This window comes from Gymnoscopelus braueri (assembly GCF_963280865.1).
Source record: "Gymnoscopelus braueri genome assembly, chromosome: 14".
NCBI classification, from domain to species: domain Eukaryota; kingdom Metazoa; phylum Chordata; class Actinopteri; order Myctophiformes; family Myctophidae; genus Gymnoscopelus; species Gymnoscopelus braueri.
Genome location: NC_137619.1, coordinates 584,849 through 599,027, shown reverse-complemented (window position 1 = coordinate 599,027; position 14,179 = coordinate 584,849). Strand labels below are relative to the sequence as shown.

The following is a 14,179-nucleotide window of genomic DNA, read 5'->3' as shown; positions in this document are numbered from 1 at the left end:
AGGCACCAACATTTAAGGGGTTTAAAAAATATGAAAATTAACCATTTAATCCGGGAAAGCATGAAGCATTGAAGGCAGCATGCAGAGGAGATTCCGCTCATAGTGCTGCACTCGGTGCCACGCTATGAGCTTGTAGATCTGCTATTTTTGTATTGTGCATCGTATGACGGTGTCACAATAAACAGAGAAATATATGAATCGATTAAAAGTCAAAAGAAGAACAAAGGCATTGTAGTGTTTAAAAAAAGAGGAAAGAAACCAATTAAGCTCAGGTTTAAAATTAATGTATAGGCATAAATAAAGAGAGGAGGGCAAGTGTAGGGGTGAAGGTTTAACTTTGCTCCGTTAAGTAACACGTAATTGCATCTTTGCTGGAACAGAAACATTGACTTTGCTGCAGCATGCAGGGCAGGCCACAGTCAATCCTCGTAAAAGCTTTTATATTTCTCATAATCTTGGCCTTGTGAAACCGTAAACTACTAATTGCAGTGTTATAAAAATACCAAAAGTGCAATGCATGTGGATCCTATGATATTACAGAATCTGTATAGGAAACAAAAGCAAACGTCCGCATACATTACATTACATAATGTATATAAAATATTCTGGCAGGAGAATCTTCCTAATGTGTCCTTGTACAAAATGAACAAAACTCTAGTCTGTCCTCGTCCATTTTCCCCCTCAGCAGGTTGACCAACAACCTATCTGAAACGATACGATACGATAATACTTTATTGTCAGTTCACACTGAAATTTGTCTTGCGACCCAGCAGCCATGTATGCAACAATAAACAGTACACACATTTGACATGACATAAGAAAACAAAACAAAATACATACATAAAGACATACAAAGACAAGAGCAATGTTCAGTTTGACCTTATTGTATGTAGGAACACTGTATCTCCTTCCTGAAGGCAGCAACCTATATTCTCCATACAAAGCATGGCTTGTGTTTGAAGTTTGTGTTTGTGTGGCACCCACCCTCTGGAACCCACTCCCACCTCACATCAAAACCGCCCCCACCCTTGCCGTGTTCAAAACCTCCCTCAAAACCCACCTCTTCAGAACTGCTTTTCCCACCTAGCCTGATCTCCTACCACCTTTTCAACTGCCATTCAACTTTTGTTTTATTCCCTGGCCCTCTGCAGCCTTTTAACTTTTTAACTTTTTATTCTCTAGATTCTCTTATTAAAGTTGTTTTGTTTTTGTTTTGTTTTTATTTTGCTCTACTTAGTTCAACATGTAAAGCGTCTTTGAGTATTCAGAAAAGCGCTATATAAATCCCAGGTATTATTATTATTATTATTATTAAGTGATATTCCTTGCCAACCTTATCATACTGTCATTATACGTAGATGTATAGAGCCTCTATACATACCATATATATACCATTGGCATATCGTTGCTGTCAGGTGGAAACTGCACGTTTAAAACTGTTACTTTTCAGGAAAACAAAAGAGTTTTTCTGGGTATTGAAAACCTCAAGGGATGCGTCTGACGTATATACTATTATACCATGCCAACACTTAAACTTTACATTTCAGATGCTAGAACTTTTGACACACTGATGGAGTATATTATAGTATATTGTGGGTAGTATATCGAGATGACAGATATGGGACATTAAAAAGGATAAATTAAACAAATGGGACAGTTTATTAGAACACAAAAAATGGCTACAGCCTCAGTAGTTAACCAGGTAAATGACGGTATTTTACAAAGCCTCTCATAGAGATTGCATCTACGTATATACAGTATATATACACATGCATATATATGTATATACTGTATGTCAATGATATGGAATAGTGTCTATAGAAGATTAAGATGTTTTTCAACATCCAGTAATATTAGAGATACTTACGCTGTTCTGCCATCCTGGAGAGATGGACCATGACCCTGCCATGGAGATGCTGACCTTGGGGAAGTCTGGGAACAAACAACACATACGTACCCTGTATCAGGCATTCTATCTCCTTGTTATGGTTATGGTTCCATTTGTGCACTCCCAGTTAACTCATTCACTGCCATGGACGACTTATAACGACACCTAGTATATAACACTATATAAGTATATTATATATATAACCTAGAGGCACCTTTCATGTTAAAGGATTTATAAAAGTACAATTTTCTCTGCTTTCTGTCGTTTTTCTGCTTGATCATCAAAAAAACAAGTCACAATCAAAAGGCTCTGGAATGGAGGATAGTGAGCGGACATTCTTTTCCCCTCTATTACGACACCCCCGTACCTAACCCTAACCCTAACCCTAACTCTACTACGACACCCTGTGCCTAACCCTAACCCTCTACTACCACACCCCTGTGCCTAACCCTAACCCTACTACGACACCCCTGTGTGTGTAATGAGCCGATCTCAGTGAGGACGGAGGTCACAGAGAATATTACATGATTTTTCATAGGTACAGTAACATCGCTGTTTTGGCTGGAAAAGGGACGATAGACATGAATTAAAGGACACTATGTAAATTATTTTTTTATGAATAGATTTAAATTTTGTCCAATCTATATGGTAGAGTATGTTAACACAATATAACTTATATAATTGGGGTGGTTGTATTTTGTCTCCCTGCTCTTCTACTGAGACATTTAGATTGTGTCAAAGGTCATGTCTCACCTAGACACAGGATCTGACACCAATTTTGACCTGATGGTCAAGATTCCATGTCTCCCCTGAGCAAGCAGGCCGGCTTTATTATTATTATTATTATCAATATTAGCTCCATGGTAAAACGAATGTCAGCACTTACTTTCAAATACGGGGCAGAAGAGGAAAGTTACATAGAACAGATTTAAGTGATTTTTTTACTGCATAGCACAGAGGTTGCAATATCCTCGCGGCCCACCCGTGGACCCCTGGCTCACAGGTTTGGGAATCACTGGCATGGCGTACTGTACCTTTAAAATATACCACAGTGAGGAGGTCTGAGGTTGCCAGGTCCACCAGGTACAAGCCATCAGAGCTTCCAATCCACAAGCAGCTGTTTCTCCTGCATGGGGAACCATGGGGAAAGCAAAACTATTCTAAATTAAAATAGCAGATCTATTTTTGAGCTAAATGTAGTAGCTACGATAACGTATAAAACTCAGGTTTATGTGGTTAAAGGAGAAGACAATGTAACCACATACTGAAGGAAAACATACTCCTGTGATGGAACACAACATGGGACTGTGAGCTCTGATCAAAGTCTGAATTTTCCCTTCACTTCATGCAGTATAAATCATGTAAGGCTTTACACACAAGAGGGATGGAAACTGTTGCCACCTCACGCTGCCATACAGAGAGGGTGAGGAGAGGAGAGGAGAGGAGCAGTGAGGAGAGGAGAGGAGAGGAGAGGAGAGTGCCCAAATGAAAAGAAAAGTCCACATCTTTGGCACTATATCAACCAAAGTACCAACGTATCCCCATAAGAGAAACTGTATTGTCAAGAAATGAAGTTGTATCTGACCATTTCACCTGCTACAATTCCTAACACAAATATGAACATTTTGGCCATGGTGGTTAGCAGTGGTGTAAAGTAACTAAGTACATTTACTCAAGTACTGTACTTCAGTAAAGTAAAAAGACCTCAAAACTTTATTTGTGTATTTCCAATTTTCAGCACTTTTACTCCACTACATCTCAGAGCAAATATCGTACTTTTACTCTTTTAATTATTAGAAAACTTTAGTTACTAGTTACTTTACATTAACCACTTCAGCCCTATATACATTTCAGCCATTTGAAAATAGCCGATCTACAAGCTTGCGATGTGACGCAGCTTGTAGATCTGCTATTTTCAAAAGATTTACATAACATTACATAGCCTAAAAATAAACCTAAAACATGATCACAAATGGTTGCAGCTTTGGTTTTCAAGCAACCATCTTTTCACATTGAATTTAAAAGATGGAAATGTAGCACAATCCCTTATACGTAGAGGAAGGCCATTCCATGCTACACAACCCTGTACTGAGAGGACATTTTGACCCAAAGTTGTTTGCCGGTGCGGCACTTCACAATCTCCTCGAGTGGTTGCTCTGGTACTGATTCCTCTTTCAGGATTCCTTTTAATGAATTATATACATTTTGAAAACTTGTGAAATGGGACATTCTGCATAATGAGTTCTTTCTACTTTTGGTACTTTAAGTACATTTTGATACCAATACTTTTGTACTTTTACTCAAGTCAATTTTGAACTCGAAAACATTTGAGTACTTTTTCCACCACTGGTGGTTAGAGATAATATGGCTTACCTGCACTACAGTGGAGACATCATTATGTCTCCACTGTAGTGCAGTCTGAAGCCTCTAATAGGAACAAGAGTAGAGTAAAGGCTAGATGGCGCTCAGAGATAATTTCTCCTAACATAATAAATGGAGGTCACAGATTGGGGTCTGAAACAAGTGGAAAGCTGTGCTTTACAAGTTCCTCCTTAAGCTGGCAGCGTCAAATGTTTTGACAGCCTGAAGTAGTTAATGCCACTAAGGTTTCCTCTGAACGCTATGGAAACACACATTCACATTAAGCTGTACCAATAAAGATGTGCCTTTAAAACTGCTGCCAGACTTATAGGTGACAGCATGACACGTGTGTAGCTATAGAATATATATATATAGTGTAGTAGTAATATAGTGTGTAGCTTTAGAATAACAAACATAACAATATGTATTATGACAACTATTAGATTTGGATTTATGATTTAGCCCATTAAGACCGGGAACGCATCTGTGTCATAATGTTATACTTTGGCTATTCAAAAATAGCAGATCTACAAGCTTGTAGCGCGGCACCGAGAGCCGTGCTACGAGCTTGTAGATCTGCTATTTTTGAAAAAAAAAATCCAAATCTTTGAATGTATATATTTTTTTAAACAACATTTTTAACTCAAATCTTTGCTTCTGGGGGGTCCCTGGAACAACATATTTTGAGATGAGGGTCCATGGCCAAATACATGTCATTTTTAGGGTCCTTGACATGAAAAGGTTTGAGCACCACTGATATGGCAACTTAAGTTTTTCAGAAAAATATGTTTAGAATCGGCCTAGGTTTTAATGGGTTAATATTTTTCCCCCTGATTTTGTCTTGCGACTGTGGCGGTGCCAAATAATAGAGCTAAACAGTTTTAGTGAAGTCACATTAGATCACAAAACAATTAAATGGCAGTTGCACCACAATAAGCACAATATTATGTTTAGCATGAGCTGCATAGGTACTGTAGGCTATTATATTCAAAGAGACGTCAAACCTGTTTTTCTCCACATCTCCAGCGTCAGTCAGTGACATTCTGAGGACAGGTTTTGAAGTCTCCACTGTGTCACAGTGTGTTTGTTCTTCTTGCAGGACTCCTACAGGGACACATTTATACAGTAGTTACACCGGAAACAATGTGAATTATTTGTCCGTTTATTTTTTAACATTGAAGTGAATATGTGCCAAGTGAATACTGTGCCAGCGATTTTTCATTCAAATAAATTGTCTAGCTGTGGTTTGAAACACATACGACAGATCTACCAGCAGAGAGCAGCAAATAGACACCTTTATCACCTCGCTGACTCGCTCAACCCCCCCCAAACAGGCTCAAACAGTCAATACGTCATAACCGGATGTGACGTTTTCGACAATCGCTGATCGGGCTTAAGTACGATGTGATACACGACGACGATGACTGTTCGTCACCTGGACTAAAGAAAATAGAGGTGGAGCTCTCCATTCGTTTTTTATACCGTGTGAAAAAACGTGTTTTTCCCTATTCTGGCCGAAAATGACCGGGAAAAAAGAATGAGAACCGGAAACGGAATCTGCGTCATAAAACCGGATCCCGGTGAGTGTGAATTAAGTGGAAAACGAAACTGATGAATAAAAATAAACAGAACAGCGCGATCACAGATTAAACAATGAAAATTCCAAAGAACGCATATATGCGATTTTCAGAATTGCGGCACGCAAGCGATGGATTTGAAAGAACGCATCAATGCGTTCTTGGCAATCAATGTGTTAATGACTTCTGGAACTTGTTACTTTGACACACCTGTAGTAACACCACCTGCCCTGTCGGCGGCAGTGTCGAGCTGCCTCTCATGTCTCTTTTGCATCTTCTGAAGGTCCATTCTGGTGACCAAGTGACACTTGTGGTCATCAGGGAGAGAGAAGCACCACACCTACAGCAGAACATTCATGATTGGTGTTAATTAAGGGGTGTGGTCATCAGGGAGAGAGAAGCACCAAACCTACAGCAGAACATTCATGATTGGTGTTAATTAAGGGGTGTGGTCATCAGGGAGAGAGAAGCACCACACCTACAGCAGAACATTCATGATTGGTGTTAATTAAGGGGTGTGGTCATCGTTGGGTGTTGGAGATGGTCACCATTATGTCTGTCAGTTCATAGTAGGGCAGCATTTCTATCGAAAACAATGGAACATCGTGATTGTACGTTTCACAATGATGTCATAATTGTAAAGCTTGCCAATCCAAGTCAAACATCTTATTTGGTCAGCTGACCATTAAACAAAGTTAAATATAAGCATAATATTGTACAGCCATTTCCATAAAAACCACCATCACCCCCAGACGTCCCTATTTAGGGTCAAATGTTAGTTTCAAACATTTTTAAAACATTTTTAAAAATACCCAAAGCACAAATAAGGCTCATGTGGTTAATAATCTTAATTCAAATATTAAATGAATGACAAATAATCAGGATTATCATATATTTTAGCCATAATGGCAGTGTTGATTTCGTCTTTTTTGTGCATGTGACTAACCTGTCCCTCTGAAGAGCCAGTGATGAGCTGCCTGCTGTCCTCCAGGAAACACACACTGAGCAATGGAGATGCTGTACAACACAATAGACACAACTAAAGCACCATTTATTCATTTATCAATCAATCAATTTCTGTATATTTGCAACATTCCATATATTGTGTACAGCTTATTAATGTCACAAAGTGACATACATTCCTTATCTTTATTCATGTTTCCACTTCATATCATACCTGAGAGCACAAAGGACTGGTAGTAAACACATTCCGTTGTTAGATCCCATACCTGCAGTAAAGGAATACAACTAAATATCTGTTCTATGCATCTTACAACACAGTAATTAAATATGTTACGAGTAACACATTTCCTTCAACAGTGCAGCTAAAACATTATATATGAAGTAATTCAGTTTGACAGGATTATCTGAATGAATAAATAAATAATAGTACCTTGAACGTTCGGTCCTCTGATGTGGTGACAAGAATGTCAGTGTTCCAGGGACAGAACTCTGCAGAGGTCAGTGGACCCAGGTGACCGCTCAGTGTACACATCACATCCTCTGTCTAGAGATGAGAAAAAGACAAAAAAAAACATTTATTTTCATTATGTGGGTTTGGGCTTAGTGCAGTGGTTCTTAGAAAGGACCTCCATACTCTCAGAGTTACAGACCTATAAGGGTCGATTTGGAACCACCCCAATAATTTGTATCTGCAATAGCCGATAGGCCTACCTGTTGTAATGAAAACCATACATTGATATAGCATTATTGTAGCTTTTCATTAACGTTTATTTTTCTTGTATTACGGAGCAATAGCTATTTCTCAATAGACATAGGCCTATCTCAATAGACACAGGCCTATCTCAATAGACACAGGCCTATGTCTATTGAGATAAGCTTATCTCAATAGACACAGCCCCCGCCCCGTTGTGCGAAATTTGGTCCACCCAAAATGAGATAATCCTGGCTCCGCCACTGAGCTGAAACAGAATGTTCCCCCTAATGGAACCGTTTGTACGCTCTCTTTTCTGAGTTCCATGTCATACCTTAGAGCTCAGTATGAACACAGTGGTTCTATGTCATACCTTAGAGCTCAGTATGAACACAGAGGTTCTATGTCATACCTTGGAGCTCAGTATGAACACAGTGGTTCTATGTCATACCTTAGAGCTCAGTATGAACACAGAGGTTCTATGTCATACCTTGGAGCTCAGTATGAACACAGTGGTTCTATGTCATACCTTAGAGCTCAGTATGAACACAGTGGTTCTATGTCATACCTTAGAGCTCAGTATGAACACAGTGGTTCTATGTCATACCTTGGAGCTCAGTATGAACACAGTGGTTCTATGTCATACCTTAGAGCTCAGTATGAATACAGTGGTTCTATGTCATACCTTAGAGCTCAGTATGAACACAGTGGTTCTATGTCATACCTTAGAGCTCAGTATGAACACAGAGGTTCTATGTCATACCTTAGAGCTCAGTATGAACACAGAGGTTCTATGTCATACCTTGGAGCTCAGTATGAACACAGTGGTTCTATGTCATACCTTAGAGCTCAGTATGAACACAGAGGTTCTATGTCATACCTTGGAGCTCAGTATGAACACAGTGGTTCTATGTCATACCTTAGAGCTCAGTATGAACACAGTGGTTCTATGTCATACCTTGGAGCTCAGTATGAACACAGTGGTTCTATGTCATACCTTAGAGCTCAGTATGAACACAGTGGTTCTATGTCATACCTTAGAGCTCAGTATGAACACAGTGGTTCTATGTCATACCTTGGAGCTCAGTATGAACACAGTGGTTCTATGTCATACCTTAGAGCTCAGTATGAACACAGTGGTTCTATGTCATACCTTGGAGCTCAGTATGAACACAGTGGTTCTATGTCATACCTTAGAGCTCAGTATGAACACAGTGGTTCTATGTCATACCTTGGAGCTCTGTATGAACACAGTGGTTCTATGTCATACCTTGGAGCTCAGTATGAATACAGTGGTTCTATGTCATACCTTGGAGCTCAGTATGAATACAGTGGTTCTATGTCATACCTTAGAGCTCAGTATGAACACAGAGGTTCGAGAGCAGGCAGCGATGCGTTGGTCAGACAGACTGAATGCAAGGTGGTCCACCTCACCCAGTGAAGTCCCAATAATGGTTCCGGCTGCAATCCTGCCTGCAAACAACAGCAACGTTTGCATTGCATTACTGCAACTGCTACAACCAGCATTTAAATCCAACACTGAAGTGGTAATTTGCACATACTGCTTTAGAGAACATAAATTAATACCGTTAACAGATCTGCTGACAATATATAAAACATAGTAACAACTCAGGGATATATATTTTTTCTTTTTACAAAAATAGACAATACTAACTTAGTATTGTCTTAGTATTACTAAGACAATACTGAACAAACTAAAGACTAAAGTGAACTTAAATACAAGATGCCATATAATGAACATGACACAGGTAAGCCTTACAAGACAGGCCATGACAACTCTTAAGTTTGTTCTCTGGGTGCCCTCTGGTGGTGAACTGGGACCATGGCAGGTGTAAAAAGGTTTACACATTATCTCATGTGTTTCAGAGAGGTTGTTGTACAGTAAGTGGCAGTCTTGTTGCCATAGTGATTAAATGCTGTTTCCACCATTATTTAACTAGAAATATAATGACAAAAACCTGATATTAGCAACTAATCCATTTAGGAATGTTATCCTGTTAATCATAGCATGTTGACCAGGCCATCAGAGACGTATTTTCTTACCCTCTGCTGCTCTTCTCTGACAGCGCTCCATATCCCACACTATGATGTAATCAGCCGAGGCAGAGCAGAGAAGAACTGGGTCTCTACCTGTTCCAAAGACCATGGCACCTATGTCCCCATGGTGACCTGTAAGTAGTAATGGCTGCAGCAGACAATACAGACACACATACATGTATTTATTATATAGATTAGATATGTTTTACAGATAAATATCACCCCCTTTAATTGCCATGATAATAGGATAGCCTCATTGGTGTCTATGTTACTGTAATGATAATAGGATAGCCTCACTGGTGTCTATGTTACTGTAATGATAATAGGATAGCCTCACTGGTGTCTATGTTACTGTAATGATAAAGAGATAGCCTCATTGGTGTCTATGTTACTGTAATGATAATAGGATAGCCTCACTGGTGTCTATGTTACTGTAATGATAAAGAGATAGCCTCACTGGTGTCTATGTTACTGTAATGATAATAGGATAGCCTCACTGGTGTCTATGTTACTGTAATGATAAAGAGATAGCCTCATTGGTGTCTATGTTACTGTAATGATAATAGGATAGCCTCACTGGTGTCTATGTTACTGTAATGATAAAGAGATAGCCTCACTGGTGTCTATGTTACTGTAATGATAATAGGATAGCCTCACTGGTGTCTATGTTACTGTAATGATAATAGGATAGCCTCACTGGTGTCTATGTTACTGTAATGATAATAGGATAGCCTCACTGGTGTCTATGTTACTGTAATGATAATAGGATAGCCTCACTGGTGTCTATGTTACTGTAATGATAATAGGATAGCCTCACTCACCTTCTTGCTGGTGTCTATGTTACTGTAAATGAGCAGTTCTTTGCCATTGGACGGGATGCAGCAGTGTGATGCACAGCATGCCAGCTGCCGGTGAGACATCAGTCTGTCACAGGTCAGCGACAGCTTCTCGGTCATCGTCATCATCATCTTGGGTCTATAGGGAGGGATGGGACGATATGAACATTTCATGTCACGAATATTGTGAACAAAATAATTGCGATTTACTATATTATCGCGATAATCAAAATATGCTTAAAATTCTTAAAATGACACTTTTGTAAACCACTTCTTGAACCCCAGCATCCACAGTCTGGAGTGGAACACTTGCCAAAAATAGCAGATCCACAAGCTCAAAACGTGTCGCAACGCGACGCGTTTTGAGCTTGTAGATCGGGTATTTTTGGCAAAGAGATTTAGAGAGTGAAAAAAAGACTGTATCAAGTACGTTCTTTACAGGTGCGTTTTACCAATTCTAGAGGGTTTAAGTGGAACTGGATATGCAGCTCAGCAAAGGTGAATTGATCCCAGTGTATGATGGAGGACAATTTCAGGATCAATTAAAATCTCTGCGATAGGATTATAATGAGCGTTTTTTATCACGATAAACAATGATAACGATTATCGTCCCATCCCTACTTGGGTCCAAACTGACCTTCTCCAAGTCCAACTTCAGAAACTGTCTGCCCCGCCTCAGGAAGGAGATCTCTGGAGACGACCTGGACACTGTAGCATGACCAACTGAGAGATACAAGAAATCACCAAGCCCAGACATGTGCAGACTTTTAAATGATTTGTGTTTTAGGTTATTACATGTTTAGATAGGCAGCTAAAGGTCAGCTAAATATTTGTATACAGTTTTAAAGGCACCTGTCTTTTTAAACATCTGTGATCATGCTGAAAGCTGAATAAACATACAAATAAAATGTAAAAAAAATAAATATCAATGTAACATTAACCAGCTGGGGGAGGAGGGGGGGGAGGGGTCAAACAAAGAAGTAAAGGATGGACAGGGTGCAAAACATAGTCTCGGCCATGCCTTTCGGCCTGGTGGAGACAATTAAGTCTGTAAATGATGTACCGTGCATCATGTTCACATCATGTACTTTACATTACTTTAACTTAAGACCATTTTTGAAATATTTTATTTTGTAACATTTTGGACAAAATAGCCAATCTTACATGGAGGTGCCCAGATGTCACTATAGTACACACCTATCCTGTATCCATCATAACCTGGCCTGTGTCACTATGGTGCCCACCTATCCTGTATCCATCATAACCTGGCCTGTGTCACTATAGTGCCCACCTATCCTGTATCCATCATAACCTGGCCTGTGTCACTATAGTGCCCACCTATCCTGTATCCATCATAACCTGGCCTGTGTCACTATAGTGCCCACCTATCCTGTATCCATCATAACCTGGCCTGTGTCACTCCATCATCTCTCTCATATTTTCGCTATTATATTGTCACAGGCTTCATCAGATTTATAATTTATATATTTTCTAATCAAGCCATGATGATTAAATAGACAGCCTGCCTCAATACAATAATTATGCATACGGTCACTGCTCAATGAATACAAAAACATATTTCTACCAGTGTTTCTACCAGATGTAAACACTTTATAATAACATGTGTTTGTTTATTTGGTTTATTTGGATCTACCTCAGCAGCAGCTACTCTGGGGCCCACACACAAATAAATGACATTACATTACATAACATGAAAACATTTTACATGACAGTATATTTAAAAAAAAGAGTTAAACACTTAAAATATTAATCAATCTTGATTGTATGGTGTAGGAGCCTAAATTATAAATGTAACATCTTAATGATCCCTCAACAACCAAATTCAAACAAATTCAGGTTACAAATACAGTTATACTATGTAAAAACATGACAAAGAAACATTCATAATCATTATGTCAGGTGTTATACTATGTAAAAACATGACAAAGGAACATTCATAATCATTATGTCAGGTGTTGTGACCCGTATATCTAAATAAACGTTTAGATTTCAAATATAAAGTGCTGACCCCACAGCCACGGATGTAACAAGTTAAAACTCCCAGGTCTAAGTATCCCTGTCTTCCGTATTGTTCAATAAAAAGCATTTTAATCCGATCGGTGGCCATTTTCTTAAAGTTTCCTTCATAGGCTTTCAACCACGTGACCCTATCGGTTGGGAGGTGTAATGCACTCTGATACATTATAACTCTATGAGAAAATGGCCGCCAATAGGATTAAAATGTTTATTATTGAACAATAGGGAAGATATGGGTACTTAGACCCACCCGTTTCAACTTGTTACATCCCTGGTCATGGGGTCAGAACTTTATATTTGAAATCTGAACGTTTATGTAGATGTAAGGGTTGTAAATGGAAAACAATCCAAAAGCAGGAACAAGTTGCGCCATGACTCATGTTTCAGGGCTAGGTCAAAACGTGTACCATGTTACCATAGCAACACATAGCAACACATAGCAACCCGGGACCCCGTTCTAGCTATAATATATAATATATCTGCTCACTGACACAACTTCAACGGCAAATAAACAAATAAAACGTGTTCCTGGTTTATTTTAAATCATTTTCCCCGGCAGTTTGACTTCAAAACGTTCACTTACTAGAGGAACAAAGTTTTCAGTTGAAGCGCCTCTTTTCATCTCTCCAGACCGACCGCCATTTTTCAAAGATTTTACAGGACAAGAAACATCACATGACCAACTATCTGAGCTGTGATTGGAGGATTAAACTATCTGGGCTGTGATTGGAGGATTAAACTATCTGGGCTGTGATTGGAGGATTTCGGTTATGTTGACCAGTAGAGGTCAGTGGTGGAAGAAGAAGTACTCAGATATTTTATTTAATTAAAGTAGCAATACCACAATATAAAAATACTCTGTTACAAGTAAAAAGCCTGTGTTCAAAAAGTTTTATTGACATCAAAATATACTTTAAAGTACAAAAAGTATGTTTGAAAATAGCAGATCTACAAGCCCACAACGTGTAGCAGTGTGGTTCATCATTACCTCCACACTCATTGTAGCCTGGTAAACCCTCCCTCCGGAAATCTCAATTCCATTTCATTTCACTCCAGGAATCAAATAGAAATGAGATTTCCGGAGGGAGGGTTTACCAGGCTACACTCATTGCGTTGTGATGCAAAATGCATTAAAATGTGGATGATGGCGCCCTCTGGCGGTTAATCTACCAAGTCTATGTAATATAAAGCGTTGGCTTTATTTATTGTGAGCGTTATTTTAGCTTCATAATAACTTGTTTTTATTCTTGTACAAGATTGGCGATTATTTAACACAACTGTTGGATTTATTGAAATAAAGAACAGTTTATAACAAATGCAGGACGTTTTTACTTCATTTTAGAAGCTAGCAGGCTAACTGGCTACCGGATGTAAACACAATGAGTCAAATGTTCTGTCAAAAGCGAGCAGTCCTCAGGCCATTTCCGGTGGAGGGTTTTCAAAATAAAATCATGCTCTGCGCGTCAAGTTAAGCGTCCAAAGTCTAACGTCATGAATGACGCAAGCATTTCCGCTTTTGCGCAGTATGCGTTAGCTTTAGCTACAGTTAGCTTTATTTTATCTTCATATCTATTAGCAGGTGTTATGTGTTTTATTGTTGCACTAAAGGACAGAAGGTTATTTAACACAACTGTCGATTGAAATAAAGAACAGTTTTATAACAAATGTAGAACGTTTTACTTCATTTTAGAAGCTAGCAGGCTAACAGGCTACCAGATGTAAACATTTGTTTAAATCTGGTAGCATGTTAGCATGCTAGGCTAGCTGT

At 39.0% G+C, this 14,179-nt stretch overlaps 1 protein-coding gene across 1 annotated transcript in view; it reads right to left on the bottom strand.

Annotated features, from left to right (window-relative positions):
* wdr27 (WD repeat domain 27) overlaps window positions 1–13,052 on the bottom strand; it is a gene marked incomplete at its 3' end in the record, with an annotated part of 120,960 nt that extends 107,908 nt beyond the window's left edge. The window contains exons 1-11 of the mRNA XM_080448915.1: window positions 12,995–13,052; window positions 10,360–10,513; window positions 9,545–9,686; window positions 8,829–8,953; window positions 7,220–7,333; window positions 7,004–7,055; window positions 6,773–6,843; window positions 6,037–6,166; window positions 5,254–5,353; window positions 2,923–3,014; window positions 1,868–1,932 (exon numbers count right to left, since the gene is read on the bottom strand). Coding sequence (XP_080305041.1) covers window positions 1,868–1,932; window positions 2,923–3,014; window positions 5,254–5,353; window positions 6,037–6,166; window positions 6,773–6,843; window positions 7,004–7,055; window positions 7,220–7,333; window positions 8,829–8,953; window positions 9,545–9,686; window positions 10,360–10,506 — 1,038 coding nt within the window. The 5' untranslated portion in view covers window positions 10,507–10,513; window positions 12,995–13,052. The remainder of the gene's footprint in view (window positions 1–1,867; window positions 1,933–2,922; window positions 3,015–5,253; window positions 5,354–6,036; window positions 6,167–6,772; window positions 6,844–7,003; window positions 7,056–7,219; window positions 7,334–8,828; window positions 8,954–9,544; window positions 9,687–10,359; window positions 10,514–12,994) is intronic.
* Between the last annotated feature and the right edge of the window lie 1,127 nt (window positions 13,053–14,179).